General features: G+C 43.8%; 1 protein-coding gene across 4 annotated transcripts in view; it reads left to right on the top strand.

The window, feature by feature from the left end:
• The window catches only part of PHKA1 (phosphorylase kinase regulatory subunit alpha 1), a 105,773-nt gene that overhangs the window by 83,374 nt on the left and 2,544 nt on the right, over positions 1-19,855 (top strand). For 2 of the 4 annotated variants that reach the window (XM_040322820.1, XM_040322818.1), the window contains exons 28-33: positions 401-516; positions 5,745-5,783; positions 8,350-8,379; positions 12,902-13,069; positions 13,166-13,219; positions 19,027-19,227. In XM_040322820.1, coding sequence (XP_040178754.1) covers positions 401-516; positions 5,745-5,783; positions 8,350-8,379; positions 12,902-13,069; positions 13,166-13,219; positions 19,027-19,227 — 608 coding nt within the window. The remainder of the gene's footprint in view (positions 1-400; positions 517-5,744; positions 5,784-8,349; positions 8,380-12,901; positions 13,070-13,165; positions 13,220-19,026; positions 19,228-19,855) is intronic. The other 2 variants (XM_040322819.1, XM_040322821.1) reach the window with 1 other exon arrangement.

The raw sequence follows: 19,855 nt of genomic DNA, 5'->3' as shown, positions 1-19,855 counted from the left end.
GGCTTCACTCTGCTCGCTGTGCCTGTGTGACATCCGGCCCGGGACTGCTCAGACAGCCCGCGGCTGCGAGAGAAGGGGATGGTTGGTCAGGTGCAGTGATGTCACCCCGCACCAGACCACCCCCCCCTGCAACGCTACGGCCAGCAGCTCGCCTCTCTCTCTCCCTGTTCTAACCTGCCTGTCACCGCGGCACTGTCACTGCTTCAGTCGCGGAGGGGTGTCTTCACTCTTCAACACCTTCTCGATTCCAGGGGGGGTCAATTGCCCCCCCTTGCCCTATGGAGCAGAAACCCATGGATCCATGGTTGAGAAGGACGGTTTTAGAAAGATAGTAACCAAATTCGAAAAATCTCCAATAAATTCTAATAAAAAGAACAATGGTGTTTCCTATTCCACACAGTGCGGTCCATGGACACGATGGCCAGTCCGGCTATTTCTATTCGCGACCTGGGAGCCGTAGGAGCAACAAAGAGTGAGAGAGCCGGAATCACACGTCTTAAAAGTGACATCAAAGTGGTAAGGGAACAATTGATTCAAAGCATCGGTGATGTATCTAAACGTCTAGTAGGTCTTGGAACGGACATTCGTATGATGATTCCCAGTACATGGAGACGTTTTGTTGGAGATGTGAGACTTTAAAGGTGCATCATATATAAATTTACTCAGCGTTGACATAAAAATCTCCAAAAATATTTATTAGGAAAGAAATATAAAAGTATTGAATACTGTTTAATCGTAGCCATAGGTCTATACACACAGCCTATTGTTGACAATGAAACACTGTAGTCGCATACAAATTTGTATCACATCCAAATATTTCAACATGTTTTGCCGTAGCGCCTTCTTCAGGAAAGGCCATTAAAGCTCGTTTAGTAGGTATAGACTTTCCTGAAGAAGCCGCTACGGCGAAACATGTTGAAATATGATACAAATTTTGTATGTGACTACAGTGTTTCATTGTCAACAATAGGCTGTGTGTATATACCTATGGCTATGATTAAACTGTGTTCAATATTTTTATATTTCTTTATTTTCTTAACCACTTAAAGTGGAGGTTCACCCAAAAACGTAATTTTTAACCTTAGATCGAGGCTCGTTTTGTCAAGGGGAATCGGGTGTTTTTTTTTTTTTTAAATCGAAGCAGTACTTACCGTTTTAGAGAGAGATCTTCTCCGCCGCTTGCGGGACTGGGCGTTCCTATTTGATTGACAGGCTTTCGACAGGCTTCCGACGGTCGCATCTATCGCGTCACGATTTTGCGAAAGTAGCCGAACGTCGGTGCGCAGGCACCGTATAGAGCCGCACCGACGTTCGGCTTCTTTCGGCTACTCGTGACGTGATGTATGCGACCGTCGGAAGACTGTCAATCAAATAGGAATGCCCACTCCCGAAGACCATACCCGGAAGCGGCGGAAAAGATCACGCTCTCAAACGGTAAGTACTGCTTCGATTTTAAAAAAAACACCCGATTTCCCTTCACAAAACGAGCCTCAATCTAATGTTAAAAATTGTTTTTCGGGTGAACTCCCGCTTTAAGCCCTGCCGCACGACTATATACGTTTTTTTATTTTCGAAGAGGGATATCTCGGTAACGGCAGCAGCTGCCACAACCGAGGCATCAATCTATTCAGGCGGCGGTGCTGTAAACGATAATGGTGGTCTCTGCAGCGTATTCGCCGTGAGATCACCGGTTTCGGCAGCGGGAGAAGGGCACCCTACCCTCCCGCAGCACAGACTTTTTTGTTATTACCGGCAAATTTGGTGCATTTTCAGAAAGTGCACCACACCTGCAGGATATAATGGAGTTCTATGGAAAAGTACAGCTAACCTGCAGGAAAGCCACAGGTGCACATGGCACATCAGTGTGATAGCAGCCTTAGACCCCTTTCACATGATTGGTCTGACCTAATCGGACCCTCCATTCACCTCTATGTCCATATACCCCCCGCTCATCTCCAATCCAAATCTGCAACAAAAAAAAAAAAACAGAAGGATCTGTTCCCTTCCATCTGGACAGATTGAATTGGAGGGCCCATAGAGTAGCGTGGGCTGTGTCCATGTCCATTCTGCATATACAGCATGGCACAGACCTGTCACCCACCTGTTCTGCTCATTGTGGCCCGCAATATAGTTACCAAGTCGCTTCAGTGGCCCTCGCGCTTCAAAAGGTTGGGCACCCCTGATCTAAACCATTCCATTGTAGCTCTGGCTGTATGTTTAGGGTCGTTGTCCTGCTGGAAGGTGAACCTCCGCACCAGTCTCAGGTCTTTTGCAGACTCTGACTGGTTTTCTTCTAAGATTGTCCTGTATTTGTCTCCATCCATCTTCCCATCAACTCTGACCAGCTTCCCTGTCCCTGCTGAAGAAAAGCATCCCCACCACATGATGCTGCCACCACCATGTTTCACGGTGGGGATGGTGTGTTCAGGGTGATGTGCAGTGTTAGTTTTCCACCACACATAGTGTTTTGCTTTTAAGCTAAAAAGTTTAATTTTGGTCTCATGTGACCAGAGCACCTTCTTCCACATGTTTGCTGTGTCCCCTCCCCCACATGGCTTCTCACAAACTGCAAACAGGACTTCTTATGTCTTTCTTTCTCCAATGTCTTTCTTCTTGTCACTCTTCCATAAAGGTCAGATTTGTGGAGAGCACGACTAATAGTTGTCCTGTGGACAGATTCTCCCCCCTGAGCTGTGGATCTCTGCAGCTCCTCCAGAGTTACCATGGGCCTCTTGGCTGCTTCTCTGATGAATGCTCTCCTTGCCCGGCCCGGTCAGTTTAGGTGGACGGCCATGTCTTGGTAGGTTTGCAGTTGTGCCATACTCTTTCCATTTTCCGATGATGGATTGAACAGAGCTCCGTGAGATGTTCAAAGCTAGAGAATTTTTTTATAACATAACTAGGCATGTGCAAAAGGGAAAAAAAATTTTTTTTTTTTTTTAATTCGTTATTTAATTAATTTCGTTAAGTTAGATTCGTTACATGTGTTAAATTCGTTTTCGGAATTCGTTCGTTTTCAACCGAATTTCGAAAAATCCCGACGAATTTCAAAAATATTTCGACCGGATTCGATAATTCGTTCGTTTTCGAGCGAATTTCGAAAAATCCGGTCGGATTCGAAAATTTTTCGACCGGATTCGAAAACAAATTCTATTAGAAAAAAAATTCGAATGAAAATTGAAAGCAAATTTGAATCAAAGTCTAAAAAATATAAATCAATTTCTAAAAAAGAATACAATAAAATAGAATATAAAATAAAATAATAAAACAATAGAATGAAAATCAAAGACTAGTAAAGAACAGAATGGAATTTAATAGAATGTAATCAAATACAATAGAATATGACCTGGCTTCTTCTATCTATCTTCCATTTTCTGAAATTCGAAATTCATATAGAATGAACTCAAATTCGAATAGAAAAATATTAGAATAGAGCAGAATAATAAAATATATATATATATATATATTTTATTATTCTGCTCTATTCTAATATTTTTCTATTCGAATTTGAGTTCATTCTATATGAATTTCGAATTTCAGAAAATGGAAGATAGATAGAAGAAGCCAGGTCATATTCTATTGTATTTGATTACATTCTATTAAATTCCATTCTGTTCTTTACTAGTCTTTGATTTTCATTCTATTGTTTAATTATTTTATTTTATATTCTATTTTATTTATTTATTTTTAGAAATCGATTTATATTTTTTAGATTTTCACTCAAATTTGCTTTCAATTTTCATTCGAATTTGTTTTCGAAACGAATTGTTTTAGAATGCGATGAATAGAATTTGTTTTCTAATTCGAGTCGAATATAATTCCTTTTTTTTTAATTCGATCGAATTTCGTCTGCGGGTTTTCGATTCGCAAACGTTCGTTCGGATTCGGTTAAATTCGTTATATTACAATTCGGGAATTCGTATGCATCCGAATAATGAAAAATTTGTCCGAATTTCGATTCAGAACAAAACGAAATGCACATGCCTAAACATAACCCTGCTTTATACTTCTCCACAACTTTTCCCCTGACCTGTCTGGTGTGTTCCTTGGCCTTCATGATGCTGTTTGTTCACTGAGGTTCTCTAACACAGTGGTAATCAACCCTGTCCTCAGGGCCCACTAACAGGCCAGGTTTTATGTATTATTACCTTGGGGAGATGCAGACTAGAATACTGCAATCACTGAGCTGCAAATGATATCGCCTGTCTTGTATTTCAGTTATGTTGCAAACCCTGGTCCTGAGGACAGGGATGATGACCTCTGCTCTAACAAACCTCTGAGGGCTTCACAGAACAGCTGTATTTATACGGAGGTTAAAGGGGTTGTTAAGGTTCGTCTTTTATTTTCTAAATTGGTTCCTTTAAGTTACTGCATTGTTGGTTCACTTACCTTTTCCTTCCATTTCCCTTCTAAATGTTTTTTTCTGTGTTTGAATTTCTCACTTCCTGTTTCTCCTCAGTAAGCTTTCCACCATCATCTGAGCGGTGGAAAGTCGTTTAGAACAGCTTACTGAGGAGGAACAGGAAGTGAGAAATTCAGACAAAGAAAAAAAACATTTAGAAGGGAAATGGAAGGAAAAAGTGAACCAACAATGCACTAGCCTAAAAAAACCTTTATAGAAAATACAAAACAAACCTTTACAACCCCTTTAAATTACACACAGGTGGACTCTATTTACTAATTAGGTGACTTCTGAAGGTAATTGGTTCCACTAGATTTTAATTGGGGGTATCAGAGTAAAGGGGGCTGAATGTAAAAAAAAAAAATGAAAACCATTTATTATTTTCCTTCCACTTCACAATTATGTGACACTTTGTGTTGGTCTATCACATAAAAACCCAATAAAATACATTTACGTTTTTTAGTTGTAACAAAATGAGGAAAATTTCAAGGGGGTGAATACTTTTTCTCGTCACAATTTAGAGTAGGGCTCGACAAATCCCGGTCTAGAAATAGTGTCCTGGCGATTTGGCTTGGAAGGTGGGCGCAAAAAAAAAAGTGAGCTGGCGCCATCTGGTGGTGAGCCGTTGGTATTACAAGTTAAGCAGCAATTCTAATGTAATTTTTTACTATTTTCACTGCCATCTCCTTCCCTCTAATTAGAAACCCCAAACATTATATATATTTTTTATCCTAACACCCTGGAGAATAAAATGTCGATCGTTGCAATACTTTCTGTCACGCAGTATTTGCGCAGCGGTCTTACAAGCGCACTTTTTTGGGAAAAAATTACACTTTTTAATTAAAAAATAAGACAACAGTAAAGTTATCCCCATTTTTTTTATATTGTGAAAGATAATGTTATGCCAAGTAAATTGATACTCAACATGTCACGCTTCAAAATTACGTCCGCTCGTGGATTGGCGACAAACTTTTACCCTTTAAAATCTTCATAGGCAACATTTAAAAAAAATCTACAGGTTGCATGTTTTGAGTTACAGAGGAGGTCTAGGGCTAGAATTATTTCTCTCGCTCTACCAATCGCGGCGATACCTCACATGTGTGGTTTGAACACCGTTTACATATGCGGGCGCTGCTCACGTATGTGTTCGCTTCTGCGCGCAAGCTCGTCGGGACGGGGCGCCTTTTCTGGCTCCTAACTTTTTTTAGCAGGCTCCTAGATTCCAAGCAAATTTGTCAAACCCTGATTTAGAGGATTTAAAGTGTTGAAATAATAAGTATAATGGCGATTGGTTTTGGAATGTTGTCTACGTAACATATATCATTAACTCTCTTTTTTCCAGCTGGATAGACGTAGGCAGTCTCTGGCTGCGGAAGGCCAGGTGAACCAATGAGCACTTTTCATTTCCTATCACTGCGGAGTCCATTCATGCTTTGCTCAGTCACTGCATGGGGTGTTCACATTGTGGGTTTCCTTGGTGCACAGTATACAGTCTATAGAGATATATAATATAAAGGTCACTCATTGGCGCTGGAAGTATATTGTATATATTTAATCTTTATGGTCCCCTGTAGAAATTATTTTTTATTTCCACTTGTTTTAGTATTGGGTCGGTTGACACTTGCACTGGTCACTGTTATCAACTCTTGAATGATTTTTATGACTGTTTAGGTTGGGCTGATTTAAAGCCGAACTGCAACCCGGCTACCTCTTCCGCATTCAGGCAGCCAGGACTCGATCTCAGCCTTTCGCCATTTAGCTTTCTGCAATCCCCTATATTATGACCACTAGATGGAGCTGACAATCATAGCAAATATAATTTCGGATTGCAAGTAACGAGGTTTGAGGTTTACAAGCGTTTCGCAATACAAGCTATTTTTATTTTTTTAAATCCTGACTCGCTTTGCGAGCGTTGTCTCGCAAGACAAGCAGGTTTCAGGCCGCTGGGGTGTGCAGTACCGCATGTGGCCAGAGGTGCGGGGGGCGCCCGGAGACTCTAGGAAACATTCGGTCTCGGAGTGTCTGCAGCGCCCCCCCCACCTCTGGCCACATACAGTACTGCATAGATCAGCAGTGGCTGTGGAACAAATTATCTGTTTCCAAGGTATTACTGCACATTTTTTTCCACTTATGCTTGTTATCTAGTAGCCATAATGCAGTATTTTCCAAAACCACAGTTTTATATATATATATATATAATATATATAATCACTACATTTTGTTAAAATATATAAAAAATACATCTCTCTCTATTTTTACGATTTGAAAATTATTCGACCCAGAGAAAAAAAATATAGAGCAGATGTACAAGCGATTTCACAGGCGGAAAAGCTCTGTGATTTTTTTTTTAATAGACACAGACATAAAAGTGGTATGCCTGGGCAATATATATAAAAAAAAATCACTCTATTTTTACAATTTGAAAATTATAAAAAATTATTAAAAAAAATAATAATCACTCTATTTTTAAAATTTGAATTTTTTTGGACCCTACACCGGTGGCCACATGCAGTACTGCATACACTGGCAGTGTGTGTGTATGTATATATATATATTATAAAAACAAATATAAAAAAAAAATCATTCTTTTTACGATTTGAAAATTATTCGACCCCGCACCTCTGGCCACATACAGTACTGCATAGATCAGCAGTGGCTGTGGAACAACTTTGAGTTTAAATTATTTCCTATGGGGAAACTCGCTTTGATTTGCGAGTGCTTTGGATTACAAGCATTCTTCTGGAACTAATTATGCTTGTAATCCAAGCTATTACTGTACATTTTTATTTAAAAAAAATTATGAAAAAAAAAACCGCTCCATTTTTATATAATATAAAAAATGAATTGATAAAAAAAAAAAAAAATCACTATTTTTATGATTTTAAAATTATTCGACCCTGCACGTCTGCTCATAAGCAGTCCTGCATACACCCCCCTCCCGCACCTCTGGCCACATACAGTACTGCATAGATCAGCAGTGGCTGTGGAATGAATTATCTGAGTTTCCATTATTTCCTATAGGAAAACACGCTTTGATATGCGAGTGCTTTGGATTACAAGCATTCTTCTGGAGCAAATTATGCTCGTAATCCAAGGTATTACTGTACATTTTTATTTTCTTATGCTTTGTTATCAAGTAGCCATAATGCAGTATTTTCCAAAACCACTTTTTTTTTTTTTATATATAAAAATAAAAACCAAAACCAGTTTTTTTTTTTTTTTGTTTTATATAAAAATAAAAATCACTCCATATACAAATATATATATTAAAAAAAAATATATATATATATATATATATATATATATATATATATATATATATATATATATATATATATATATAAAATAAATCTCTCTCTATTTTTACAATTTGAAAATTATTCGACCCAGAGAAAAAAAATAATATAGCCTAATATTGGATTTTGTCCCCATTCGAGAAGAGCAGATGTACAAGCGATTTCACAGGCGGAAAAGCTCTGTGATTTTTTTATAAATAGACATCAAAGTGGTATGCCTGGGAAAAATATAAAAAAAATGTGAGCACCCCAACTTCATAACGACAATGGCTTTTGCTAGAAGCTTTGACAATAAACGCACCAGATCATTTTGTAATTAATAATTTTTTTTCAGCTTTACAATGTCCAAACCACTCACACGAATAATGTAATAACAGCATTAATCTATTAATTGGCCACCCTGCATGTCATGATAATTTTAAATATAATAAATTACGCTGGGACTTTTTTATCTTATTTTTGCCTTTTAGTTGAAGGTAATGACTTGAATTAATTGATAAAGACAAGACTGCGAAGACTAGAAATAACTCTTGGCTTACGCCACTCTAATTTCTTAGATCGAGTGTGCTTACCCATTGTTTAACATTTATTCGTTTATAAACAAAGCTACTGCCAGATCACTTTCATGCTAGTTTATGTTTCTCTATTCAGGATGTGGATGCCTTATCAGCCACCTCATTGGTAAATATGATCTTATGGTTATGGTTTTTGCATGATCAATCACTGTACACAGTTTATTAGAGATACAATTTATGTATGATTTCTATGTCCATCCGAGTGTTTAATACAATTTCCAATATAATTTTTTCCACCTATTTCAGGTATTTTTTACACTAGCGCCCTCTTCCCCACCATTTAAATATGATCTTAGTTTGATCCTTTGTATAGTGTGTGGATATATGTCGTATGTGTTTTATATTTGATATTATGTTTGTTTTGTAGTTCTCTTTGGCCACCTCGTGGCAAAGTTAACCCCCATCCCATCCCCTTTCCACACATCGCTCCTGAATGTCCACTGTCACGTGACTCTTGCCTGCACCTCTTCCCAAAGTGAAGACCAACGATTCACCGCTGTTGTTTGTTTATGGCACTTTCCAGCCTTGGTGTTACCTTCTTCCCATGATGTCATCACGCCACCCCCTATCCCTTTGTTCCACCATTCACCAGTGTTACGCACCTGAGTCTTCCAACACCTGACCCTTGCCCGCACCTCTTCCTGGAATGAAGACTAATAATTCCCTGCAAGAATTCATCCATGACACTTAGCGGTTTGGTTGTCCTCTTTTGTTCATGGTGATATCACGCCATCGTCCACCTCTTCTTTCCACTGTTTACCAATGTTCTGTCCCCCATCAGGTGATCCTTGTCTGCAACCCCTCTCAAAGTGAAGACCAATGATTCACCACAGCACTTTCTCTCTGTCGTTGACCAGTCTTGTTGTCAACTTTTCTCTATGATGTCATCACGCCATCCCTACCCCTTCCTTCCATTTTTCACCAATTTTACGCACATGAGAGCCCTGTCACCTGGCCCTTGCCCTAAAATGAAGACCAGTGAGTCACCACTGCAGTTTATCTATGGTACTTTCCAGTCTTGTTGTCATCTTTTTCATATATCATTACACCATCCCCTACCACCTTCCTTCCACCGTTCACCGATGTTATGCACCAGAGTCCGCCAGCACTTGACCCTTTCCCGCACTTTTTCCTGTGGTGAAGACCACCGATTCACTGCAGCAATTCATCCATGACACTTACCAGTTTTGTTGTCACCTTTTCTGCATAGTGATATAACTCCATCTTTTACCCATTCCTTCCCCCATTTACCAATGTTACGCACCTAAGTCCCCCATCAGGTGACCCTTGTCTGCAACCCTTCCCAAAGTGAAGACCAATGATTCACAGCAGCAGATTATCTATCACATTGACCAGTCTTGTTGTCACCGTCTCTCTATGATGTCATCACAACATCCTTTACCCGTAGCCCCACCATCCACCAAGTTTATGCACCTGAGCCTCCATCTTGACTCGTGCCTGGGCTGTTTTACCACTGCAGTTCATTTACAACATTGACCGGTCTTCTTGTTGCCTTCTTTCCATGGTTTTGTCTGCATGGTGATATCATCTACCCCTTTTTTCCATCATTTACCAATGTTGTGTGTGAGATGGACCGCTTGGTACCCATCCTTGGTGCCTCCATCAAGATACATCTTCCTCCACGCTGGAACCAGGCACCAGGTATTATAGCTGAGAATTTCACCCAATACCTAGACAACACTAGCTTAGGTGCAAACTGGAACTGACTTTATTGTAAACTCACACAAAATATCTACTGCACAAAATCGGGTAAGACCTTGATCACATTATCCTAAACTATACAAACTGTAAACAGTAATATCAGTACATCTAATGAACAGCTAACGTAAACGTAAATACATCTAATTATACAGTAAGCTAATTAACTACTAGTCACCTAGACAAGCTTAGGTGACTCATGTCACTGCCCACCCAGACAATGCTTTGATTAATCAGGGATCCCACCTCAGACTGCCCGGCAACAGTCTACAACCGTCTGAGACAAAACTCAAATTCAATGTTCCAGCAGTCTGAAAAAGTGGAATAAATGTATCTGGATGAAATTACCCTTTTTGGCACCTCTACCTGGAACGAAGACCCCTTCCTCCCACAATCTGCCAATAATGCACACCTGATTCCTGCCCGCAACTCCTCCCAGAGAAAAGGCCAATGATTCACTGCAGCAGTTTATCCAATCCACTGACCAGTCTTGTTGCCACCTTCTCTTCATGATGTCATCATGCCAGTCTCTGCCCCTAATTCCCACTCTTCCCCAATGTTGCACACCTCAGTCCATCATCATGTGACCCTTGGCTGCAGGACCAATGATTTACTGCAGCAGTTAATCCATGACACTGACCAGTCTTGTTGTCCTCTTCTCTTCATGATGTCATCACTCCATCCTCTACGCCTGCCTGCCGCCCCCCTTTCCATGACCGCCCTTGCTCGTGTCTGCTGCCACCTTCCCCTCGCTTGCATCGGTTTCCAGAATGGAATTAAGACCATTGATTCACTACTGCAGTTCATCCACGACACTGACTAATCTTGTTACCACTTTCTCTCTAACATGTCCCACCATCTTCAACCCCTTCCTCCCACCAATCACCGTTATAACTTCACCTGAGTCTGCCGTCGCATGACCCTCGCCAGCACCTCTTTCCAGAGTGAAGACCAGTGGTTCTATGACGTAGTTCACTGGCACTGACTGGTCTTGTTGCCACCCCCTTTCCATTATGTCATAGCGATGCAGAAATCTTCAAGAACCTGCTGATGATGGCCCATAGGAGGTAGCCATGTCACAGGCAGTGACATAGGCTCTTGAAGGTGGACGCTCGCACTCTGCACTTCAGAAAAGAGAAAACTTGTGACCTGTCGTGTCACATGACCAAGGATTTAGGTAAGTATTGGGAGTATTTAATGTTGTTGTTTTTTTAAACTATAATTGGTCTAATTGGATGATTATCTACCCTAAAACTAGACTGCTTTAGTACTGAATCTGCTGTTGCCTGTGTGTTGCTTACCTGGATTGCTTTACCTGACTACTCTCTTGCCTTCTGCTTGGACCTGATTTCTTTCTTGCCTGCCACTTGCCTCGACCTCTGCCTGGACTTGACCTCTCTCTTGCCTGCCTTAACCTCTGCCTGGACCTGACTACTCTTGCCTGCCTCCTGCTAAGGCCTCTGCCTAAACTTGACTACTATCTTGTCTACTGCCTGCCTCGACCTGACTACTCTCTTGCCTGCTGCCTGCTTTAACCTCTGCCTGGACCTGACTACTCTCTTTTGCCTGCTTCAACCTCTGCCTGGACCTGACTACTTTTCCCTGCCAAGACCTCTGCCTAGACTTGATTACTCTCTTGCCTACTTCCTGCCTTTACCTGACTACTCTCTCTTGCCTGATTTAACCTCTGCCTGGCTACTTTCTTGCCTGCCAAGACCTCTGCCTAGACAAAACTACTCTCTTGCCTGCTGCCTGCCTCAACTTGACTACTCTCTTGCCTGCTTTAACCTCTTCCTGGACCTGACTATTTTTTTTACCTGTTTACCTGCTGCCTGCCTCAACCTCTGCCTAGACCTGACTCCTCTCTTGCCTGCCACAACCTCTGCCTGGCTCTGACTACTTTTGCCTGCTGCCTGCCAAAACCTCTGCCTGGACCTGACTACTCTCTTGATTTTTGCCTGGACTTGATATCTCTCTTGCCTGCCACATGCTTTGACCTCTGCCTGGACCTGTCTATTTTTGCCTGCCACCTGCCAAGACCTCTGCCTAGACTTGACTACTCTCTTGCCTACTGCCTACCTCTACCTGACTACTCTCTTGCCTGCTTTAACCTCTGCCTGGACCTGACTATTCTCTTACCTGCTGCCTGACAAGACCTCTGCCTATACAAAACTACTCTTGTGCCTGCTGCCTGCTTCTACCTGACTACTCTCTTGCCCACCTCAACCTCTGCCTGGACCTGACTGCTCTTGCCTGCCACCTGCCAAGACCTCTGCCCAGACTTGACTACTCTCTTGCCTACTGCCTGCCTCAACCCGACTATTTTCTTGGCTGCTGCTTGCTTTCACCTCTGCCTGGACATGACTACTCTCATGCCTGCTGCCTGCCAAGACCTCTGCCTGGACATGACTTCTCTCTTGCCTGCCTGAACCCGACTACTTTCTTGCCTATCTCTTTGTGATCAGTGTGCACACCTTAGCCCTTCTGCCCAGCAAAGTACTTGATGGTGAGATTCTGTAAATCACAGCCTAACATGGTGGCTGGTGTCCATTATGGTTTTTAAGTTGTTACTCCATGCCTCGGGTGAGCCCCTGTCATCTGCCAGGGGGTACCGTAACAGCTGCACAGCTGCTGATGCAACCTTTTCTTGGCCAGACTGTGTGCAGAATCTCCATTCTTTTCAACCAAGAGTCTGTCTACCTTTGGGATGATAAACAGATGGCATCTCCATCAGAATGAATGGAGATCCCACCAGAATGTGCAGAAGAAAAGCTTGATGGGAGATCCCTTAGTGGTGACTAAGCTCACCGAGGATCAGGAAAGACTAGTTGAAGGGGGACTACACAAAAGTACAGTTATGGTGAAATTGCTTTTATTTTCCTGATCTACCATCTGCTTTCCTTCCTCAGAGGCCAGGCGATGCTCTTTCTTCTTCTGGTGACCTTTACACCTCATCCGATGACGATGGCGCCTCCGACACCCGACAAGGGCAGTGGCTCCGCAGAAGAAGACTGGATGGGGCTTTGAACAGAGTACCAATTGGCTTCTACCAGAAAGTCTGGGCAATTTTGCAGAAGGTGAGGGTTTTATACATGTTCTTTACCTTACAAGAAGAGTCACGGAGAAGCCAGAGTCTCTCAAATGTTTTTTTTTTTGTGTTTTTTGTTTTTCAGTGCCATGGATTGTCTGTGGAAGGGTTTGTCCTGCCTTCTTCCAGCACACGCGAGGTACGGCATTACATAGAGTCCGTGCACCCAAAATTTGCATTTCAGCTTTGGATTAATGCTTGATTAGTACATTACCTAATTGTTTCTTGACTGCAATGTTTAAGGGAACCCTTTAGAATTTTGCCGGCAAAATGCTATTCACTTGCAATGCGCCTCTGAACCTGCTAGCAAATTTGACTTCTTCAGGAGTGTTAATTCCTCAGCATTCCCCTCTTGCCATGACATAGACCTCTCCTGCCGGTAAAAGCCCAGCAAATCAAGTATGCAAAATGCTTACTTTCAGCGTTTTTCCATTCCATATACAATTCTCTAGTCACTTGCAATGGGCCCGCAAGCAAATGTGACTTCTTCAGGAGTGTCAATTCCTCAGCATTCCCCTCTTGCTGTGTTTATTGCACCCTCCTGCCGGTAAAAGCCCAGCAAATCAAGTATGCAAAATGCTTACTTTCAGCGTTTTTCCATTACATATACAATTCTCTATTCACTTGCAATGGGCCCGCAAGCAAATGTGACTTCTTCAGAAGTGTCAATTCCTCAGCATTCCCCTCTTGCCATGTTTATAGCCCCCCCCTGCCGGTAAAAGCCCAGAAAATCAAGTTTACAAACTGCTATTCACTTGCAATGGACCTCTCAAGCTGCTAGCAAATTTGACTTCTTCAGAAGTGTCAATTCCTCAGCATTCCCCCTCTTGCCATGTCGTAGACCTCTCCTGATGGTAAAAGCCCAGCAAATCAAGTATGCAAAATGCTTACTTTCAGCGTTTTTCCATTCCATATGGAATGTGACTAGCAAATGTGACTTCTTCAGGAGTGTCAATTCCTCAGCATTCCCCTCCTGCCGGTAAAAGCCCAGAAAATCAAGTATGCAAAATGCTATTCACTTGCAATGGGCCTCTGAAGCTGCTAGCAAATTTGACTTCTTCAGGAGTGTCAATTCCTCAGCATTCCCCCTCTTGCCATGTCGGAGACCTCTCCTGCCGGTAAAAGCCCAGCAAATCAAGTATGCAAAATGCTTACTTTCAGCGTTTTTTCCATTCCATATACAATTCTCTAGTCACTTGCAATGGGCCCGCAAGCAAATGTGACTTCTTCAGGAGTGTCAATTCCTCAGCATTCCCCTCTTGCCGTGTTTATAGCCCACTCCTGCCGGTAAAAGCCCAGCAAATCAAGTATGCAAAATGCTTACTTTCAGCGTTTTTCCATTACATATACAATTCTCTATTCACTTGCAATGGGCCCGCTAGCAAATGTGACTTCTTCAGGAGTGTCAATTCCTCAGCATTCCCCTCTTGCTGTGTTTATTGCACCCTCCTGCCGGTAAAAGCCCAGCAAATCAAGTATGCAAAATGCTTACTTTCAGCGTTTTTCCATTACATATACAATTCTCTATTCACTTGCAATGGGCCCGCAAGCAAATGTGACTTCTTCAGAAGTGTCAATTCCTCAGCATTCCCCTCTTGCCATGTTTATAGCCCCCCCCTGCCGGTAAAAGCCCAGAAAATCAAGTTTACAAACTGCTATTCACTTGCAATGGACCTCTCAAGCTGCTAGCAAATTTGACTTCTTCAGAAGTGTCAATTCCTCAGCATTCCCCCTCTTGCCATGTCGTAGACCTCTCCTGATGGTAAAAGCCCAGCAAATCAAGTATGCAAAATGCTTACTTTCAGCGTTTTTCCATTCCATATGGAATGTGACTAGCAAATGTGACTTCTTCAGGAGTGTCAATTCCTCAGCATTCCCCTCCTGCCGGTAAAAGCCCAGAAAATCAAGTATGCAAAATGCTATTCACTTGCAATGGGCCTCTGAAGCTGCTAGCAAATTTGACTTCTTCAGGAGTGTCAATTCCTCAGCATTCCCCCTCTTGCCATGTCGGAGACCTCTCCTGCCGGTAAAAGCCCAGCAAATCAAGTATGCAAAATGCTTACTTTCAGCGTTTTTCCATTCCATATACAATTCTCTATTCACTTGCAATGGGCCCGCTAGCAAATGTGACTTCTTCAGGAGTGTCAATTCCTCAGCATTCCCCTCTTGCCGTGTTTATAGCCCACTCCTGCCGGTAAAAGCCCAGCAAATCAAGTATGCAAAATGCTTACTTTCAGCGTTTTTCCATTACATATACAATTCTCTATTCACTTGCAATGGGCCCGCTAGCAAATGTGACTTCTTCAGGAGTGTCAATTCCTCAGCATTCCCCTCTTGCCGTGTTTATTGCACCCTCCTGCCGGTAAAAGCCCAGCAAATCAAGTATGCAAAATGCTTACTTTCAGCGTTTTTCCATTACATATACAATTCTCTATTCACTTGCAATGGGCCCGCAAGCAAATGTGACTTCTTCAGAAGTGTCAATTCCTCAGCATTCCCCTCTTGCCATGTTTATAGCCCCCCCCTGCCGGTAAAAGCCCAGAAAATCAAGTATGCAAAATGCTATTCACTTGCAATGGACCTCTGAAGCTGCTAGCAAATTTGACTTCTTCAGGAGTATCAATTCCTCAGCATTCCCCTCCTGCCGGTAAAAGCCCAGAAAATCAAGTATGCAAAATGCTATTCACTTGCAATGGGCCTCTGAAGCTGCTAGCAAATTTGACTTCTTCAGGAGTGTCAATTCCTCAGCATTCCCCCTCTTGCCATGTCGGAGACCTCTCCTGCCGGTAAAAGCCCAGCAAATCAAGTATGCAAAATGCTTACTTTCAGCGTTTTTCCATTCCATATACAATTCTCTATTCACTTGCAATGGGCCCGCTAGCAAATGTGACTTCTTCAGGAGTGTCAATTCCTCAGCATTCCCCTCTTGCCGTGTTTATAGCCCCCTCCTGCCGGTAAAAGCCCAGAAAATCAAGTATGCAAAATGCTATTCACTTGCAATGGGCCTCTGAAGCTGCTAGCAAATTTGACTTCTTCAGGAGTGTCAATTCCTCAGCATTCCCCTTCTTGCCATGTCGTAGACCTCTCCTGATGGTAAAAGCCCAGAAAATCAAGGGCCAGATTCAGGTTGGAGATACGACGGCGTATCTCCAGGTACGCCGTCGTATCTCTGAGTGTGCGGCGTCGTATCTATGCGTCTGATTCTTAGAATCAGTTCCACATAGATTTGACTAAGATACGACTGGCGTAAGTCTCCTACGCCGTCGTATCTTAACTGCATATTTACACTGGCCGCTAGGGGGCGTGTACGCTGATTTACGCCTAGAATATGTAAATCGGCTAGATACGCCTATTCACGAACGTACGCCCGGCCGTCGCAGTACAGATACGCAGTTTACGCAAGGCTTTTTCCGGCGTAAAGTTACCCCTGCTATATGAGGCGCAGCCAATGTTAAGTATGGACGTCGGGCCAGCGTCGAATTTTCCGTTGATTACGTCGTTTGCGAATAGGGCTGTGCGTAATTTACGTTCACGTTGAAAGCATTGGCTTTTTGCGGGTTAATTTGGAGCATGCGCACTGGCATACTTTCACGGACGGCGCATACGCCATTCGGAAAAAGCGTCATTTACGTAGGGTCACAATAAATTTACATAAAACACGCCCACATCTTCCACATTTGAATTAGGCGGGCTTACGCCGGCCTATTTACGCCACGCCGCCGGAAACTTACGGAAGCAAGTGCTTTGTGAATACTGCACTTGCCTGTCAAAGTTGCGGAGGCGTAGCGTAAATAGGATGCGCTACGCCGGCACACAAATACGCGCTCCCTACCTGAATCTGGCCCCAAGTATGCAAAATGCTTACTTGCAGCGTTTTTCCATTCCATATACAGTTCTCTATTCACTTGCAATGGGCCTCTGAACCTGCTAGCAATATTGACTTCTTCAGGAGTGTTCATTTCTTAGCATTCTCCTTTTGCCATGTCATAGCCCTCTCCCCCCCTCTAGAAGTGTCTAATTTACTTTCTGTGCTGGCCCAGCTTCTCTCTTGTTGCATGCTATAGCCCTCTCCTCTTCTGGGAGTGTCTAATTTCTGTGCTGGCCCAGCTATTCCCTCCTTGCTTATCATAGTAATCTCCTCCTCCTGTTAATTCCTCATCATTCCTCTCTTGCCATGTCACAGCCCTCTCCCCCTCTGGGAGTGTCTAAATGGTTTATAGTGCTGGCCCAACCCCTCTTTTTGCATGTCATAGCCTATTCTTCCTCTGGGGGTGTCTAATTTCTTTTTGTGCTAACCTAGCTCCCCCTCTTTGGATCATCTGGGGTTGCTGACACCACATTAAAGGTGGCAGGTTGATGGTGTTATCCTGTGAGCCATAACCTTCTGACTGGCGACCACTCTATGCCTTGGGTGAGCCCATGTCACCTGCCAGGGGAGTACTGTAGCAGCTGCACAGCTTCTGATGCAAAATTTCCTGGCCAGGCTCTGTGCAGAATCCCTATTCTTGCGTATCATAGTCCTCTCCCTTTCTGGGAGTGTCTAATTACTTTCTGTGCTGGCCCAGCTCCTCTCTCGTCGTATGCCATCGCCCTCTCCTCCTCTGGGAGTGTCTAGTAACTTTGCTGGCCCAGCTCCTTCCTCCTTGCCTGTCATAGTAATCTCCTCCTTTTTTTTAAAAAAAAAAAAGCTCCTTCTTGCTTGTCAAGGCCCTTAACTGCTCTGGGAGTGTCTATTTACTTTTTGTGCTGACCCAGCTCCTTCCTCTTTGCATCTTCTGGGGCTGCTGAAATCGCATTCAAGATGGCGGCAGTCCCGGGGCTTTTGAATGTCTGATAGAAAAATGTGACTTCTTCAGGAGCATTAATTCCTGAGCACAGCCTCCTCCCTCCTTGCCATGTCATAGCCGTCTCCTCCTCTGGGAGTGTCTATTTACTTTTTGTGCTGACCCAGCTCCTTCCTCTTTGCATCTTCTGGGGCTGCTGAGATCGCATTCAAGATGGCGGCATCCAGCGGCAGTCCTGGGGCTTTTGAATGTCTGATAGAAAAATGTGACTTCTTCAGGAGAATTAATTCCTGAGCACAGCCCCCTCCCTCCTTGCCATGTCATAGCAGTCTCCTCCTCTGGGAGTGTCTAATTACATTCTTTGCTGACTCAGCTCCTCCCTCCTTGCATGTCACAGCCCTCTCCTCCTCTACGACTGTCTGCTTGCCTTCTGTGCTGACCCAGCGCCTCCCTTCTTTCATGCCATAGCCCTCTTCACTGACCCAGCTCCTTGGCCCCTCCCCTTTATACATAATGTTTTATGTGCTGCCAGGGGGAATATTTAAGGTTGACAGCTCTGAGTCTTCTGGGGCTGCTGACATTGCATCCAAGATAGTGGCACCCAGCAGCAGTCTCAGGGCTTTTGGAAATCTGACTTCTTCAGGAGCATTAATTCCTGAGCACATCCCCCTCCCTCCCTGCATGTCACGGCCCTCTCCTCCTCTGGGAGTGTCTAATTACATTCTGTTGCTGACCCACCACCTCCCTCTTTGTATGACCCACCACTGGGAGGGTCATATTGTCTGTGGTGGCCCAGCTCCTCCCTTCTTGCATGTTATTGCCCTCTCCTATTCTGGTAGTGTCATGCTGTTTGTGCTGGCCCAGCTCCTCTGCCCCTCCCCTCCCTACATAACATTTAATGTAGCTGCCAGGGAGAAGGAAAGTATTTGAGTGACAGCTTTTAGTCTTCTGGGGCTGCCGACATCACTCCAAGATGGCGGCACCCAGCAACAGTCTCTGGGATTTTGAATGTCTATACAAGGGAAATGGCGTGTATAAAATACTATAAATGCACATATAATTGTATAGGAAAATGAACGATGTGGGTGACAGGGTCTCTTTAAACCAGTGAAGTTTTTGCACAATTTTGTAGCCGATTTTAATTGGATTTTGCTAATTACAGATGACGCCCGGCGAGTTGAAGTTCTCAGCACATGTGGAGTCCGTCTTGAACCGCGTTCCTCAGCCGGAGTATCGGCAGCTGCTGGTGGAGGCCATATTGGTCCTGACCATGCTTGCTGAAGTGGATATACAGAGTGTGGGGGGAATCATCCATGTGGAGAAGATTGTTCGCATCGCCAATGAGCTTTTCTGCCAAGAGCAGGTCAGGAGCCGTCCTCTTCCCATCTCATGTACTCCATGTATAATAGATTACAACCATCTGCAACGATCACATCCATGTTCACATCTGGGGACTGAATCCCATCCGCGTACAAACACCAGCTGAGATGTATTATTACAGGGATTGATATCCAAGTCTCCTAATCTTTTTCCAGTCACAGCACCCTAAAAGTATGCAAACTCTGGAGGCCCCCCAGTCCCCCCTATCACGCCAGAGGTCCCCCCCTTTTACATCTGAGGTTCTCCCCCCCCCCCCTATCACGCCAGAGGTCCCCCCCCTTTTACATCTGAGGTTCTTCCCCCCCCCCCCCCATCATGCCAGAGGTCCCCCCCCATCATGCCAGAGGTCCCCCCCCCATCACGCCAGAGGTCCCCCCCCCATCACGCCAGAGGTCCCCCCCTTTTACATCTGAGGTTCTCCCCCCCCCCTATCACGCCAGAGGTCCCCCCCCTTTTACATCTGAGGTTCTTCCCCCCCCCCCCCCATCACGCCAGAGGTCCCCCCCATCATGCCAGAGGTCCCCCCCCCATCACGCCAGAGGTCCCCCCCCCCATCACGCCAGAGGCCCCCCCCCCATCACGCCAGAGGTCCCCCCCATCACGCCAGAGGT

Source organism: Rana temporaria, chromosome 9, assembly GCF_905171775.1.
Source record: "Rana temporaria chromosome 9, aRanTem1.1, whole genome shotgun sequence".
NCBI classification, from domain to species: Eukaryota; Metazoa; Chordata; class Amphibia; order Anura; family Ranidae; genus Rana; species Rana temporaria.
The sequence above is the reverse complement of the archived record's forward strand: the minus strand, read 5'-3'. Positions and strand labels throughout refer to the sequence as shown.